Source organism: Clytia hemisphaerica, unplaced genomic scaffold, assembly GCF_902728285.1.
Source record: "Clytia hemisphaerica strain Z4C2 unplaced genomic scaffold, Clytia hemisphaerica genome assembly, whole genome shotgun sequence".
NCBI lineage: Eukaryota > Metazoa > Cnidaria > Hydrozoa > Leptothecata > Clytiidae > Clytia > Clytia hemisphaerica.
The window spans coordinates 2,166,495-2,181,111 of NW_027103621.1; the positions used below are offsets into that span (position 1 = coordinate 2,166,495).

Consider the following 14,617-nt stretch of genomic DNA (forward strand, 5'->3'; position numbering starts at 1 on the left):
AGAAAATAGGCAACAAAGGACAAAAGTAGGCAACGAACTGAGTAACTGGATCAAGATCAAGGATGGTGTTCCCCAGGGATCAATCCTTGGCCCTCTGTTTTTCAATATTTATATCTGTGACCTCTTTTTCATCATTGGGGATACTAAGGTTGCGAATTATGCGGACGATATGACGATATTAGAACCCAGTTTATAAGAACATATAGGCTGAAATTCGTCGAAAAATTAAGAACATCTTAAGAACATGCGCAGCCTCAGTTTGGAAAAAAATGACAAGAAACTACAATTTTTTCCTCTTTTTAAGCAGTTTTAACCGAATTTAGGGGTGGATCTTCAAAAATCGAGAGTCAAATATTGTCCAAATTTTGCCAAATTTGAGTGCTCTTTATTTTGTATCATATTGTCGATTTAGAGTAGTCTGAAAAATTAAGAACGCATTCAAGAACATTTTAGGCTGAAAATTGCTAAAAAAAATAAGCACATCCAGGCTCAGCCAAATTTTAGGTGTTCTAATAAAAAAAAAACGTGTAGAGCATGAAGTTGTCATTGGTGTACCAGTTTTAAAAATGTTATAAAAATACTCATTCTTCTTAGAAGCAACTAATCGAGCGAGGGTCATGTCCCATCCAAACCGTAACAGTCATTTCAGAGAGGGAGGTATAAAGAGAGCGAGAGAGGAAGAAAGAGTTGCAAATGATAATTACTTACCAACATATACCTCCAGTTCCATATTTGGGGTAAACGGTGTCGTTTGCACAAGTAAATGAGGTGTCGCCACGTCTTTGTATTTATTTGTGTTGTATTTTATTGAAGTTAGATGGGTTTCAGTGTACGAAGCGTAATGCCTTAATCCTTGAATGAGAAAAAGAATAATAATGCACTCCAAACAAATTTTCAGCCACGGTGTGACGTCATAATATGGTGAAATAAAAATGGTTTAACTCAAGAAATCGACCTTTTTTAGTGCTTGTTTCCCAACTTGAAATACTTAATCTAAGAGTTTGCCGCATGAATTTCCGCGGCAGAGAATAGATAGATATCAGCATTTCACTCCAATTGAAGGCACGTGAAAAATTGTGCGGCACCCAGATAATTAATATCGGGGGTTGTCGTCTTTTTAAAGAAATTTGCTACATTAAACTTTGCGAATTGAGGAGAATAAATTTTTAATTAATAGTAAAGAATTATTTTTTGGAATCCAAACTGCCTGGGATATTACATTCGGATTTTTTCCTCCCTGATGTGAACTTAATCAAAATATTAGTCAACAAAGTTTATATAATTGCTACCTAAAGATTTTGGCGGAAATTCAATTTTGCGGGTTATCTAGACTGGAGTCGTTCATTATGCGTGTAATGCAGTAGTATAGGCGTTATATGGTAATACGATTATTGTTACGGGATTTAGAGTTTGCATAAACTAAAATTGTTCCCTCCTTTACTTTTTGTTTATTTCTACTATGTCTGAATTAGTCGTCCAGCTTGCTAGACTACGGGTTATCGAAAAAGTTTTTCAAAGGGATTCAATTTGGTGAATAGCTTAGTTTCCCTTCCGCCAAAATTTCTTCCTTAAAGGTACATTCCATACCTTTCTTTAAAATAAGCGGGTCATTCGGTTTGACTGTGTTGGAGTCTGTTACAAATGAAGTTCTCTAGAAAAGGAATAATGGATAAGTGAGGATGATTGGTCAACCTCCAAAATGAAGCTCTAGTGTTAATGAACAACAGCAAGTTAAACAATAGCCTTGAATATCAATGTAATTAAGATATGCTTAATGAAATTTTATAGTCCGTCCTCACGGGTTAGATTTCAGAGAAAACTAAACTGTGATGATGACGGTAGACTTTAGTTGTACATAACATACCGAGTTAGAATCCAATTGTAGTAGTTCTTGTAGTGAAGAGGAGATAATATCAAAAGATTTATCTGTGGTTACTTTCAAATAATAGTCGGATTTGATGGCAATAACTCTGACATCACAACCTATTTAAAAACAAGCGATACTTTTATGGACCTACCTGGTTATGCATTTAACACATATATGATTGATATCTACGTGAGCGTGACCATTAAACAATCATTCAGAACACATATAGTGACGATCTATTCAAATTAGTCGTTTGTTTCTTATAAAAAAAACGTTTAGAAACCAAAATTTCATGCTCTTGAAATACTTTTTCATATTCAAGACTTTGTGAGCAAAAAAAACATATATCTCATCAAAAAATTGAGTAATTTGGCTAAGAACATTGATGTATGCTTATTAATAGTAATTCTTATAGATAAACATGCGTTTTTTGAGCCAACAAAATTGTTTTGAAAAAATCTACTAGAGCCATGTTTTACCTATGATGGTACCCTACTTTCATACAAAAAATCAGAAAAAATTAATCGGGCTCCGTCACATTCGAGGGTTTATAGTTACACATCTTTGTGCAAAAAAATCAGAAAAAACTAATGAGCCAATCTCGAGAAAAGCTGGTAACGAACGCACTAACTGACTAACTAACTAACTAATATGGGTTAATTTATAGGACCTCCACCGAGGTAGGTCCAAAAAACGAAAAGAGAATATTTTCATATTCGGAACCTTCAATCTGTGTCGGTAGGGGCGCACTCAATATTATTTGAAAATGTTTGAAGGTCTTTAAAATCACCCCCCTACATTTCCAGAAAAATTATTCATCTTCCCTTGTTGGCCTATTCAGTGTTCTTTTAGAATCATCGAAAAATAAAGGACCGCATAGCGCCGTCGACAAATAAAAATTATTGCCTGAGAAAACAAAGAGTTTTTCTGTTTTTCTGACCATAAATTTTGAAGTTGACCCTGTTTCATGTAGATGGGACCCTCCTCGCTAACAGGAGTTCGCTTACCTTGAGTGCCGCCCCTCCCCCAAAAAAGACTCCGAAAACCATTTTTACACTCTTTACAATCTAAAACTTTGATTAGCGAAAAGTAACAAAAATGTCTCATTACCCGTCGAAGGTTTCATTCGAAAATTTTGCCCCCAGGGTAGGTCTAATCTAGCAATTGAACTTTTTTATACTTACTTATGTAATTGAGTCTCTTTCTTTAACGCATCGAACCTATATGACTCGAATGTTTCCTTAACTTGAAGAAGTTTTATGATCCCTTGAGTTAACAATACCTAATAAACCTTAATTCGAAATTTCCTTAACTCGAACAAAATCGAGGTATGGAAACTTCACTGTGTATACGAAGAACCTACTAATAGTATCATCACCAAATATAGAGAAGTATTCGTTTGGTTGCACTTTTTTTGTAAACCCCACACGTTTATCTCCAAGAGGGTTTAGATACAAGCCCACTTTCTGCATATTGTATACATCACTGCAGTCAACTAAAACAAAATAAAATACATTTTAAAAGGATGGTGTTAGTTCGCTCTAGAAGTACTCGAATAGTTCAGAGTTATCGATTAAAAAGAGTGATTTTTAACTAGACAATTAACAGGTAACTGATTACTAGACTTTTTTACATGAATCAGCTGATAGGAATTTTGTGTATTTTGCTTGACTTTAGACTAGCAAACTAGTCTGCTAATTAATCATGTCAGAGGGCGGGAACATAAAAGCGGCGGGTGTTTTTTAGAATAGGAGCTGCGTAGGAGAAAGAGCAAAAGTTAGAGAGAGAGGCTGCTGATTAACAGGTAACTGATTTCAGCCTATGCAACCGACAAAGTTTCTTCCTATGCTTACCTAACTCCTTACGCTAACTTTTCCCACGTGATACCGTTCCAGCCCGACTGGGGTGCCAGTCTAGCTTGACTTACGCTTCTTATATACAGCTGGTGCTGGTACAGTTGTCGTTTGTCCACCAGAAGGTCCGCCAAAAGTTACACCACAGGTAATGCGTTGCACCACCAAAAACACAATAACACATTCATTCATCCACATTGTCTTCAAATCATCTGAAGGTTAAATAAAATGAATATTGAGATTATTTTTAAATTGAATTGAAGCAGTACCGATGCGTAGTGATCGCATCCTTCGAATACCTTTCCAAACTATTGTTCATGGTAAATGTTGTTACGTAAGCAGCATACGCCGATTGAGGATATGTGGCGGCTATATCAGCAAGAAGGATGATTTCATCCTTCCACTTGATGATCTTTTTGTTGATGTAGTTTCGTTTGTTTTTGTCTGTCCCAATCACCGCCAATCATCACACCTACCCTTATTACACCAAAGCTGAATATTTTCAGCAGACGAAACCCCAAAGCTACAGAAGATTCTCCATAATTCGAATCTTATAATAGTCTCCATAACAACAAGCTTTTTTTGGTCCCTTCGGCTAACAACCGTTTTAAACACATCCTTTACTACTGTAACTGGAATCTTCCACAAATCTTAGTTCGACGTGCGTGTTCAAGATTCTTTTGATTTGTAGTGCTAGAAATATTAATGTGTTCTGATAAAGAAAAACACGTTCTCATCACTAGAGTCCATTTATTCTGAAGATCTCGCATCGAAATTCACAGAAAGAGAATTATATACCCTACCCTTGATTAACAGACTATTCGACTGAAATTTTCACAATTGACGGAACGGACAACACTTAAAGCCAACTGTTTTGTTTGGATATTGGTCCACTACTTTAGAGCTTCAGCGCCATTGGAAATTGGTGTGACTAAACTTACTTGGTTATGCAGATACCTTATGCCTTGAGGCCTTCATTCTACCCTTACATTACTGCTGTCCTACATATCTAGTATATCGTTATGGGTTAACATAATACAATCCTAAATGATTTATCTGTACGCCCGATGATCGCCGTAACGCATGCAACTTGAATGGTGTACTATTTTTAGCTTCGGAGTTTGAAATAAATTTATAATCTTAAAGTAAAGTTACAGGGACATCGTATTCTTTGTAGGTGGGCAAGGATTTTGGAAGAAAAATCAGTCCTCGAAATAAAAAATATCGTCTTCCTCACCCTTTAAAGGATATGATTTAACGTATCAATTAATCAATTGATTAACAAGAAAAAAACACAACGTTCTCTCGCACCGCGAAAGCACAAAATTTAAGAAATTCTATTGTTATCCTGCTTTGTCAACATATAGGATACGCGCCTGCCTTGGATATTAAAAAAAACCTTTTCACCTTGCCAAATCCAAGATGGCATCTGATTTCCTTTTCTATTTTCATACTACTCGATAAATACATGGTATAGAATCAATGCTTTGGAAATGCTCGAAAATAAATATTCGTAAAAGGCTCCTGTGTAGATTAATGCCATTCAACTCAGCGGGAAATCACATTGGTCGATTCTCTTGAGCAAATTGAAAACACTTTATAAATAAAAGATTGCAAGCTGAATCTTGGCCCTTCAAACTTGTCAAACCCTTAATAACAAATATTGGATGTTTTCCGATTGGGAAAAGATTACCTAATCTTAGCTTGTTTATATCATGAATGGAATTGTTGGTACCAATAAATAAAGATGTATAAATCGGAATGTGAAATTTCCAATCGTAATTGTGCAACAGAAAAAGGCCAATGCCCGATTCATCTGAAAATTGACCAAAATGGTTAAGGGTTTAAAAACTGTTTATATTTATACGTGTATGATTCACGCACAATCTATTGCTTTTATCGAAGCTAATTTTTCAGAAAGGCAAAAATCTGATTTTGATTTAGAAAAATATTTTTTTCTCCGCAAATAATAATACCACTTATGGCGTATGACATATATGATACAAACTGCTGGAAGAGGTTTAAAAACACCTGAAATATAGAAAAAAGCAATTTTGGAACCTGGAAAGGCTGAATCTTAAGAAAATTGAGACTAAAACATCTCCATTTTTGTGCCCGTAAAATGATTGGAACAACTTAATTGTTAGAGTGACAAAAATATGAACAGCCAAGTCTCAACAAAAGTTATCTGATTCTTACAAAGAAGAGTATATTCGCATATGTTTTTTTAGGTAACACCTGCTGTTACCATGAATACCTGTCGATAACATCCAGCTGTGATCAAAATGTAAACATTACACAGTAGAAGACTAGTAAACAAGTGTCCATTGGAAAGATCTTCATGGCACTTTCTATGGGGTTTCGTTACATGGACTTGAGTTGCCAGTAGCTACAATTGAACTTTGTGTTTTTTATCCAAAGATAGAAACTACCACTATGTTCGTTGGGAAATGATGAATGATGATATGATGACAGCTGTTGGGACATACCGGGGAACATTTTGGCCATTTAGACCACCTGAGTAATCTCCGAGCAGATTCTGATGCTCCACACATGACACGTATTAACTCCAGACCATGGCTTCGTAAGAGAAACTGCGCAGGTTGGCGCACAGCTTTGACCTTATTCATCCAGATTTGGGATGAATATTAAATGAGCTTTCGACCAACCCCAAGCGGGGTGATACTAAAGATGCCCGATGCCTCTTCGCATGATGCTCAGCAATGAAAGAGGAAGATCAAAAGTAAATGGGAAAATCCAGGAGAAATCGCCCTTTCTTTGGGTATAATAAGGAAAATGGCACCTTCGGGTCGCTCTCGACAGTGGTCGCAAACTTACTACCATCAAAACGCTTACTGAATGCAAATCCGCAAAAACCATAAAAAATGATGGTATTTTCCCAACAAAATGACATGGTGTTGGGTGTTTCCTTGCCCGAAATGAGGTAGTTTTGTGATAAGGACTGACGGGGAAAAGGGTGTGGTGTAAACAGGGTCCGAAACCAAATGACTTCAATGAAATGAACACAACGAATCATGTGACCCGATGAATATCATAATGAAGCTTCTAAGTGATTAAATAATATAAGGTTATACAAAAATGTTGGACTTGTACAAATTTTGTTTATCAAATTTCACTTGATTTGTGTTTTATTATATGAAGACATACGTAATTTTCTTCAGAAATCAACTTTTTTTCCCTGCCCAAACACAAGATGTTTGTCGCCAGCTAAGTTCCTTAAAATGTCCCTCAAGAGAAGAAAAATAACCAAAAAAGAAATTTAATACGAATTTGATATACAAACCAACAAAAACCAAGGCTGGAGGGGAAAGAATTTTGGTCGAATTTTCAAAAAAAGGGAAAAGTATAGAGACAAAGGTGGGCTTTACTTTTTTTATAAATTTCTTGCTCATTTATTCTGTCGAATAATATAATCACAACGAAAATAATGAGAAGGCCTGGAACCTAGTCACAAGATGGCGGAGTCACCTTGTTTTAGTTCATTTAATCTAATACTTAATTCTAAGTATTAAATCAGGTTTTTCCTCCCTTTTTGAATAATTTCCCATTTTCAAATTATACTTTACTTTTTTGTACGAGTTTTCGTTGACTAATATCTTCTTTCATAATTTGTAATATTTGCTGAGCTCCAGTCCCCAATCAGTAATTTTTGAACGGATATCAAAACTTTAAGTTGTTCTCAAATACAGTATTTAAAGTCTCTAAATAAAAAGTCTCTATAACTACAATGTCTCATTAACTCAAAGAATTTTATGTCCCTTCAGTTAACAATGTCTTGATCCATAACTAGAATAATTTGTGTGCCCCATGCGTTTTCGAGTTACTAGAACGGAGACGCCCATGAATGTTCATTTTCTTATCCAGGAGCTTTAAAATTGGCATATTTTTAGCCACTCAAAAAATTCTTAGAGTTTTGGCCTCGGATTCTTATAAAAAACAACCAAAAGAAAAGATAGGTAAAAATTTTGAATTTAAAGTCTTTATCGGAAATGTACGGTAGATGAATTTTTACAGGAAACTGTGGGGTATCTCATCTGTTATTACGAGGAAGGGATATTTTGAAGTGTTTTCTAAAGGTTCTTCAAAATAAATAGTTTACCTGCAGATTATTCCTACGTCATAGAGGCTACAAGAAAGTAAAGATGGTTCTGAATTTGAATCTGAATCAACCGAAGGAAATTAATATAAAACGTTCGCCCCTTCAAAAAAGTTTTGTCCGCGCTGTTTTTTTTTAAAGAGAGTTTACCATCTGGGTGAAAGTTCTTTTACATGAAAACCACAGGGAAGTAAAGTAATTCACCCTAAGGAATAACTTTCGGAAGGATCATTTATACCAATGTTTTCTTTACTACCCGCTATCAGATTTACATAAAATCATAAAAGTAAAACCCGACTACTATTGAGCTATCCTTCAACTTAAGTCTTCATCAATTTTGTAATAAGGCAAGATATTGATAAAATGTGTGTAAGTTTCCACATCAAGGATAACTTGGAAAATCTTCTGTTGAAATTATCAACCATAAACCATTTCTCAAGTCGATCTCAAATCATCCGATTTATTACTCGCACTAGATCTACCCTAAGTACCATGGCGCTGTGGTATAGTGGCCACCGATCTTGTTGGCTATGCAGAAGATCTGAGTTTGATATCTCACTTTGGCAAAAAAACCTTAAAAAACTCAGTCGAATTTGTGTAGAGCAGAAATTGGAAAGTCAGCTAAAGCTGCTGATAGGACGCTAAAAAAGGTGGGCGATAGGTGTTTTACATTAAGTCGAGTTCGTACGTACAAAAACGCTCAATCGAACATCAAAACCCCCTCCATATTACCTGGTACATTTCATAGATTACACAATATTTCATCTAATGGGAAGGCTAAATTATTTTACTCTAATCTTGGATAAAAATGTCCTTTTAGTCAAGCTTTTATTACTTTTTCAAAAATTCATTCCTAGAGAGGCTCAAAATTTCCAGGAATGTTTACCCTTTAGACTTTGGAATGTCCTTGGAATCAATAGAAACAAAATTCTTGGGTCATCTTCAACCTCTTCCTTATTGGCAAGTAGGAGAATAAACCTACCAGTGAGTTAATATAAAGTTTGTTTTGATTAAAAGTCAACTACTTTTAATATAAGGTGGACACTTTGAAAACGGTCGGAGTTTATCAAAACAATGTCCCCTCAACAAAGGGATCGGCCGGTCATTTAAAGTTGTGATAGCGTACAGAAGGAGAAGAAAAGGAATATATTATAGTAGGGAAGAATTTATTTGAAACAGAAAAGTAAACAAAATGACGATAAAAGACAAAGAAGCGAAACGAAAATCCTCAAGATTCGGACTACTTCATGAGCTCTTTTTGTGAATGACTGTGAATTGATAGAAAATTCTCTCCTACTACACGTTTATTTTTTGTAAGAACATCTAAAATTTATCTTTCTTGGCCATATTTCTAAGAAATCGGGTATTTTAGAGCCTGCAATGCCTTAAAATGTTCTGAGCTTGTTCTTAATATTTTGGCCATCGAAGTCTTATGTTTTTATATAGTTAGCTCTTGTAAAAAAACGTGTACTCAATTTCATACAATTTAGGGGTTAAAGTAGTAAAAATTGAGTACAGTATATAGATCCTAAAATACCTCAATTTTACCCTTTAAATAAGAACAGGATAAGAACAATTTGAGGTTCGAAATACAAAAAATAAAGAGCAGCCGAGCTTCATCAAAAAATTAAAAAAGAAAAGAGTGTACAGCGAACTCGCATGGTGTCACTCGTCAGAATAGAGAGTCCAAAGAATTCTGTGGAAGAAGGGACAGTAGTGTAATTACGACAATAAGAAACGGTCATATTGCCTGGAAAGCTCAAACCAAAATATTTATGTTGTGTCAAAAGAATAGTACACAGTTCTTACTTTCCTTTGATTTAAGCCGATGTACGGAAAGTTAATCAAAAACTTATTTGAAAACCTTTGCTTTTTTCAGAAAAGAAAAATCTAAGGCTTTATATTTGAAAACAATTTTTATAGACAGGGGGTCAGTGACCCAGATGGCAAGAGATGATCTAAGTAAGAGTAAGTACTTACTCTATCCATTTCTTTCATCCTCTAAAACTAATATTATAAAAGCTTTATTTATTAGATGAGTTATTTTCGAACATTTTTCATAAAAATTTTTTTCACTTTTTATATTCGTCAAAATTTCCTTTGAATTTTTTTTCGGAAAAGAATTAAATCCATTTTTTAAGGCCCATCGGTCCAAGGTGCAGTCTGTATTAGTCCATTTTTTTCTTTGATGAGAAAAAAAAAAAAAAATAAAGTTTATAGATTCCAGAGGAGCACAGATGGGAAAAATCTGCAGATATCTTTACTTTCTTAAAAAAAGACTAGAAACCTAATCGTTGTTTTTTCTCCCCTATCAAAAACAATAAAATAATTCTTCCTCGGTAAAAAGGACAATGGCCTAATCATAAAACAAAAGAAAACAAACAATAAAAGCTGATAAAGAGAAAAAGAAAATTTGTTTAAATATTATTTTTGGTGTGGATACTTTTTTATCCTCATGCCGTAAGCAAACGAAAGAGATCAGCTAAACAGATAAGTGGCCAGTTGATTTTTCTCTCTTCTTCACCCGCCGAAGAAAGAAGAAAACGTCGCCAGGTTACTTGACCATTTCAATGACAAAGGTAACACCTTGGAAGGCATACTACAGCTGAATCGAAAGACGTTTACTAGTCAACTTCAAAGCTTATTCTTGAAATAGCATTGCAAGAGACTCTGAAGCATAAATCGCCGGAAACAAATCGGACCCTAGGACAACAACACTAAACGCCTAGTATACAACGACCTTTGTACCGGAAAAGATGCCCAAAGCTTTCCTCGTTCGAAGATCACCAACTATTACCTTCAAAAGTTATCCAACCTGCTGTCTGAACGGTAAGTCTTATTTGAATTACATAGTCAGGAGTTTTGCCACGTTTCTACTGGGATGAATAATAGACATCAACTCTTGATAGAATTCTTGATTTAAGGCCAGAGAATTCTCAGTATACTCATTAGCCCTTTCTTTGTTTTTAAGCGGCAATTTTTCGAAATTTGGTGACAGGTTTTACTTTCAATCCAGCGTTTGCATGAAGGCCACGCGGTGCGATTAATTATGGGAAAACTCGACTCAAAAAAAACAGTGACAGTGCAGTGACAATGTAACAGTTTTTTTAACCATGGGAAAAGAATAAGGCCCAAATAACACTGGGGATGGGAAAGCAGCTTAAAATTTTCTTATAATGATTCGAAAAACTTGTTTTTTTACCGGTGGGTAATTGGAGGGGGTAATGGAATCAAACGAAAAAGTCTAGTATCTTTCTCAAGGAGGGGTGAGTAACTGGGCCGAAAAGGTCTGTTTTTCTAGGAGGTTTGGATTGTCGTGGACTACTTTAGGCATAAAAACCTTCGCGGGTAGAAGTTTCGCGAGGACGAAAAGTTGTAAAATTTATGAATTGAATGAACGCATGAACTTTCGTGAATTCACGAGCGAAACAACAATCGCGAAGGTTTCTTATCGCGAAAGTTTTTTTTATTATCATGATTCAATATTGGGCTATTCCAGAAATAGTCTGTCCCCCCTATGTTCAGTAAAATGAAGTCAAAAATCCAGGATGGTCAGTAAAATGAGGTCAAAAATCCAGGGTGGTTAGTAAAAGGAGGGCAAAACCCAGGATGGTCAGTATAAAATGTTTAAAAAAATCAAGGGTGGTCAGTAAAATGAGGCCGAAAATCCAGCATGGTCAGTAGAATAAGGTTGAAAATCCAAGATCCAAGTCTGACTGTGGGACTGCAGAATTATATGTTGAGGAGGTAAAATTCAGGGCGGTCTAAAGAATGAGAAAAAAATCCAGGGTGTTAAGAGCTCCTCAACATAGGGGCTACAATTTTTTTCTGGTACAGCCCATTTCTTATTGCTTATTGATTATCTATTACTGCAAGTGAATGTTCCTTCACCCAGGTCAAGGCATGCCATGTACAAGAAATACAGGGAAATCGGGTATAAGAGTGCTAGGACGTGACTCTGTTGATTGTTGATGAATTCACGAGAGTATTTTGGGGCCTGGTTAATGCAAAATATATTGCACAAAGAGGAAATGAAAAAAAGGGGAACTGAACTAAAAGTAAATGTTTTGCTTTCATGAAATTAAGAAGGTGGTTATAAACAAGCGATAAGAAAGGATTACCAATAAAAACGAAATGCCAAGATCTTCAAAACTGATAAACTGTTATTGTTTTGATTTTCTTCTCACTTTTGTGTGTGGTATTGTGGGATCTTTGGTGAAAAAGTATTATAAGAACTTGTAATTTTTGGCTCTCAAGCCTCACTTGTGTTTCTAATTTTTAGTACTGCTTATAGCTACAAGATTCCTGAGGTTTTGACCAAACTGGTGTTCTTATAAAAAACAAACACTAAATTAAAATAAAATCTGGTAGGTAAGAGGTGCACACCTTAAAAGGGGATAGGCGTGGCTTTCTAACTAGTGTCTAGGCCTTAATATAACATAAGGCCTAAATATAAATCCTAGAAGGAGTCCACATATATTGAGGATGTGATATCCTGGGGAATAATTTTTTTCCAAATCTAGTTCTTGATGAAATAAGAATCATTTGGTTCAGGTTGTTAAAATTCAAAAACGGGTTTCCAAAGGGTAAGCGTCAGAAAATAATGCGAATCCAAGAGACTGACCATTTTAACCTCGTCGATACAAGACTTTCTAAATGTGTTTTCCGAACCATATTTTAATTGAGCTTACACGGATCTACTCGAGAAAATGTCATTACACTGCACCTTACAATATGCAAAACATTTCATGTTTTCAGACGATCTGATATTTTGTTCTGACCAGCCAGCATAACTGTACTAAAGGTCCTTATATAAAAATATCGCTACCAAAACTTACTTGGAATAACTATAAATTATTCAATTCATAGAGACCGAAAGCCGGCAGGGGGAAAGCTACAAAATTTTGAAAGCCAAAGATGACCAACGTCTGGCAGAGGAGCAAACTCAAGAAAACAGAATCATTTATGATGCCAACAATAACATAGTGGATATACTTAGACCACACTATCAATATGGGCGAAAGACGGAAGAAAATTCAAGCGAGGAGGGCGAACCCCCTGAAGAAGAATATCTCAGAGGGCGGTATAGGGTGGCAAATGATGACCACGATAATGTAGATTATAGAAAAATCAGTGTTTCTGACAGTTTTGATGATGATGAGGATATCTATTACCAAGAACGCTACACTGAAACACATAAGCGAATCTATGAATATGAGAGACAGAACAATGGTCCGTTACAATTTCAAAGAGCGCCCTCTTATGCCAAAAAGATGGGCGTTGAAGGCGAAGAATACATTCCGTCATCACAGAAGCCGTTTGTTTGTACAATATGCGGTAAGTCGTTTCGACTCTCCAGCACTTTATGCCGACACAAAATCATCCACACTTCAGAACGTCCTCACAAGTGTTTCGTCTGTTCCAAATCCTTTAATAGATCTTCAACACTGAAAACACATCTCCGAACACACAACCAAACTAAGGAATTTGTCTGCCGAACATGTGGCAAAGGATTCCATCAAAAAGGTAATTTACGGAATCATATCTTGATACATACAGGTGAGAAACCGTACGCTTGTAAAGTGTGTGGAAAAGCTTTCAATAAACTGTCCAATTTGAAGTTCCACGCACACATTCATACTGACCAGAAACCTTACAGATGTCGTTACTGTAAATTAGCGATGGGTAGAAGAGGAGAACTGAAACATCATATCAGAACTTGTCATCCTGAAGGAGTATAGTCAAATTGTGGCGAATATACTTAACGTTAAGGTAGATTATTTATAACTACTTAAAAAATCTTGAAATTTTGTAACTAAAAAATTAAAGTTAAATGCTTAATGGACCTGCCTAAGGTTGGATGTAATAAGAAAATAGAAGAAAACGGTAACATAGTAAGAAAATACGGACCATAAATTGGAAAAAACCATGTCAATCGCTAGATATGGACACTACCCCCCGAAAATGCTCATTTTCCCTGAAAATGACAAAGGGGAAATTCCCCAAATACGAAAATCTTCAGCCCAAAAATTCAGAAAAAATTAATTCGATTCAGCACCAAAAACCCTAAATTTCAGCCCAAATTTACCCAAAAAAAATTCCCCAACACCGGGCTCCAGACTAAACACTTATCGCAATTCAGGATACTTTCTTTCTATAATATCGACACTTATTTTTTATTCATTTATTGATTATTTATAGATAAAAAACTAGAACTAATATTTTGTTTATATGAAAATTGTAATGATTGTACATACGACGCACAAATAATGCATGAAAAAAGTATCGTAAAGAAAAATTATTGTAAAAGCAATTATTGCTTTAGGAGCTCTCAGTATTTCACGTGAGTCACTCAGGGCATGGCTTGGCAGCAGGTTTAAGGTGCCCCCTAAGAATTCAGGTGACCACTAAGATTTAGGTAACCCCTGGTTGCCAAATATTTTAGGTGACCTCTAAGCCAATGACACGTCAAATTTTTTCGAAAATCCTTTTCAAACAATCAAACAAATACAACAGTTAGTTTAGCTTATTGCTAAATAGAATAAATGCCCTAAGAAATAAGAGATAAGCTGAGAACTGAAGGTTCAAGTCAGGGTGCAGATCCCTTGCCAGACAGATTTTTAATTTAAGTAAATGCATCAGGATTAAAGAATTTTTACAGATCAGTGCAGTAGGAAGCATTTTCATATTAAGGGGGCTGAAGTTTAGTGACACCGCGAGGGCCAACCGGTTTGGCCTTAGGGGGAAATTTTGAAAATTTGAGCTCTAGATTGCTTGAAA

At 35.5% G+C, this 14,617-nt stretch overlaps 2 protein-coding genes across 2 annotated transcripts in view; one reads left to right on the plus strand and one right to left on the minus strand.

Annotated features, from left to right (window-relative positions):
- The window catches only part of LOC136802303 (uncharacterized), a 60,858-nt gene that overhangs the window by 8,407 nt on the left and 37,834 nt on the right, over positions 1-14,617 (minus strand). Inside the window, exons 3-7 of the mRNA XM_067059019.1 lie at positions 3,795-3,932; positions 3,231-3,362; positions 1,865-1,983; positions 1,588-1,651; positions 709-852 (exon numbers count right to left, since the gene is read on the minus strand). Of these exons, the coding sequence (XP_066915120.1) occupies positions 709-852; positions 1,588-1,651; positions 1,865-1,983; positions 3,231-3,362; positions 3,795-3,932 (597 nt within the window). The remainder of the gene's footprint in view (positions 1-708; positions 853-1,587; positions 1,652-1,864; positions 1,984-3,230; positions 3,363-3,794; positions 3,933-14,617) is intronic.
- On the plus strand, positions 10,581-13,612 carry LOC136802418 (zinc finger protein 85-like). The gene is made up of 2 exons (XM_067059151.1): positions 10,581-10,666; positions 12,707-13,612. Exons 1-2 carry the CDS (start codon positions 10,594-10,596, stop codon positions 13,576-13,578), a joined length of 945 nt encoding a protein of 314 aa, XP_066915252.1. The 5' UTR covers positions 10,581-10,593; the 3' UTR covers positions 13,579-13,612.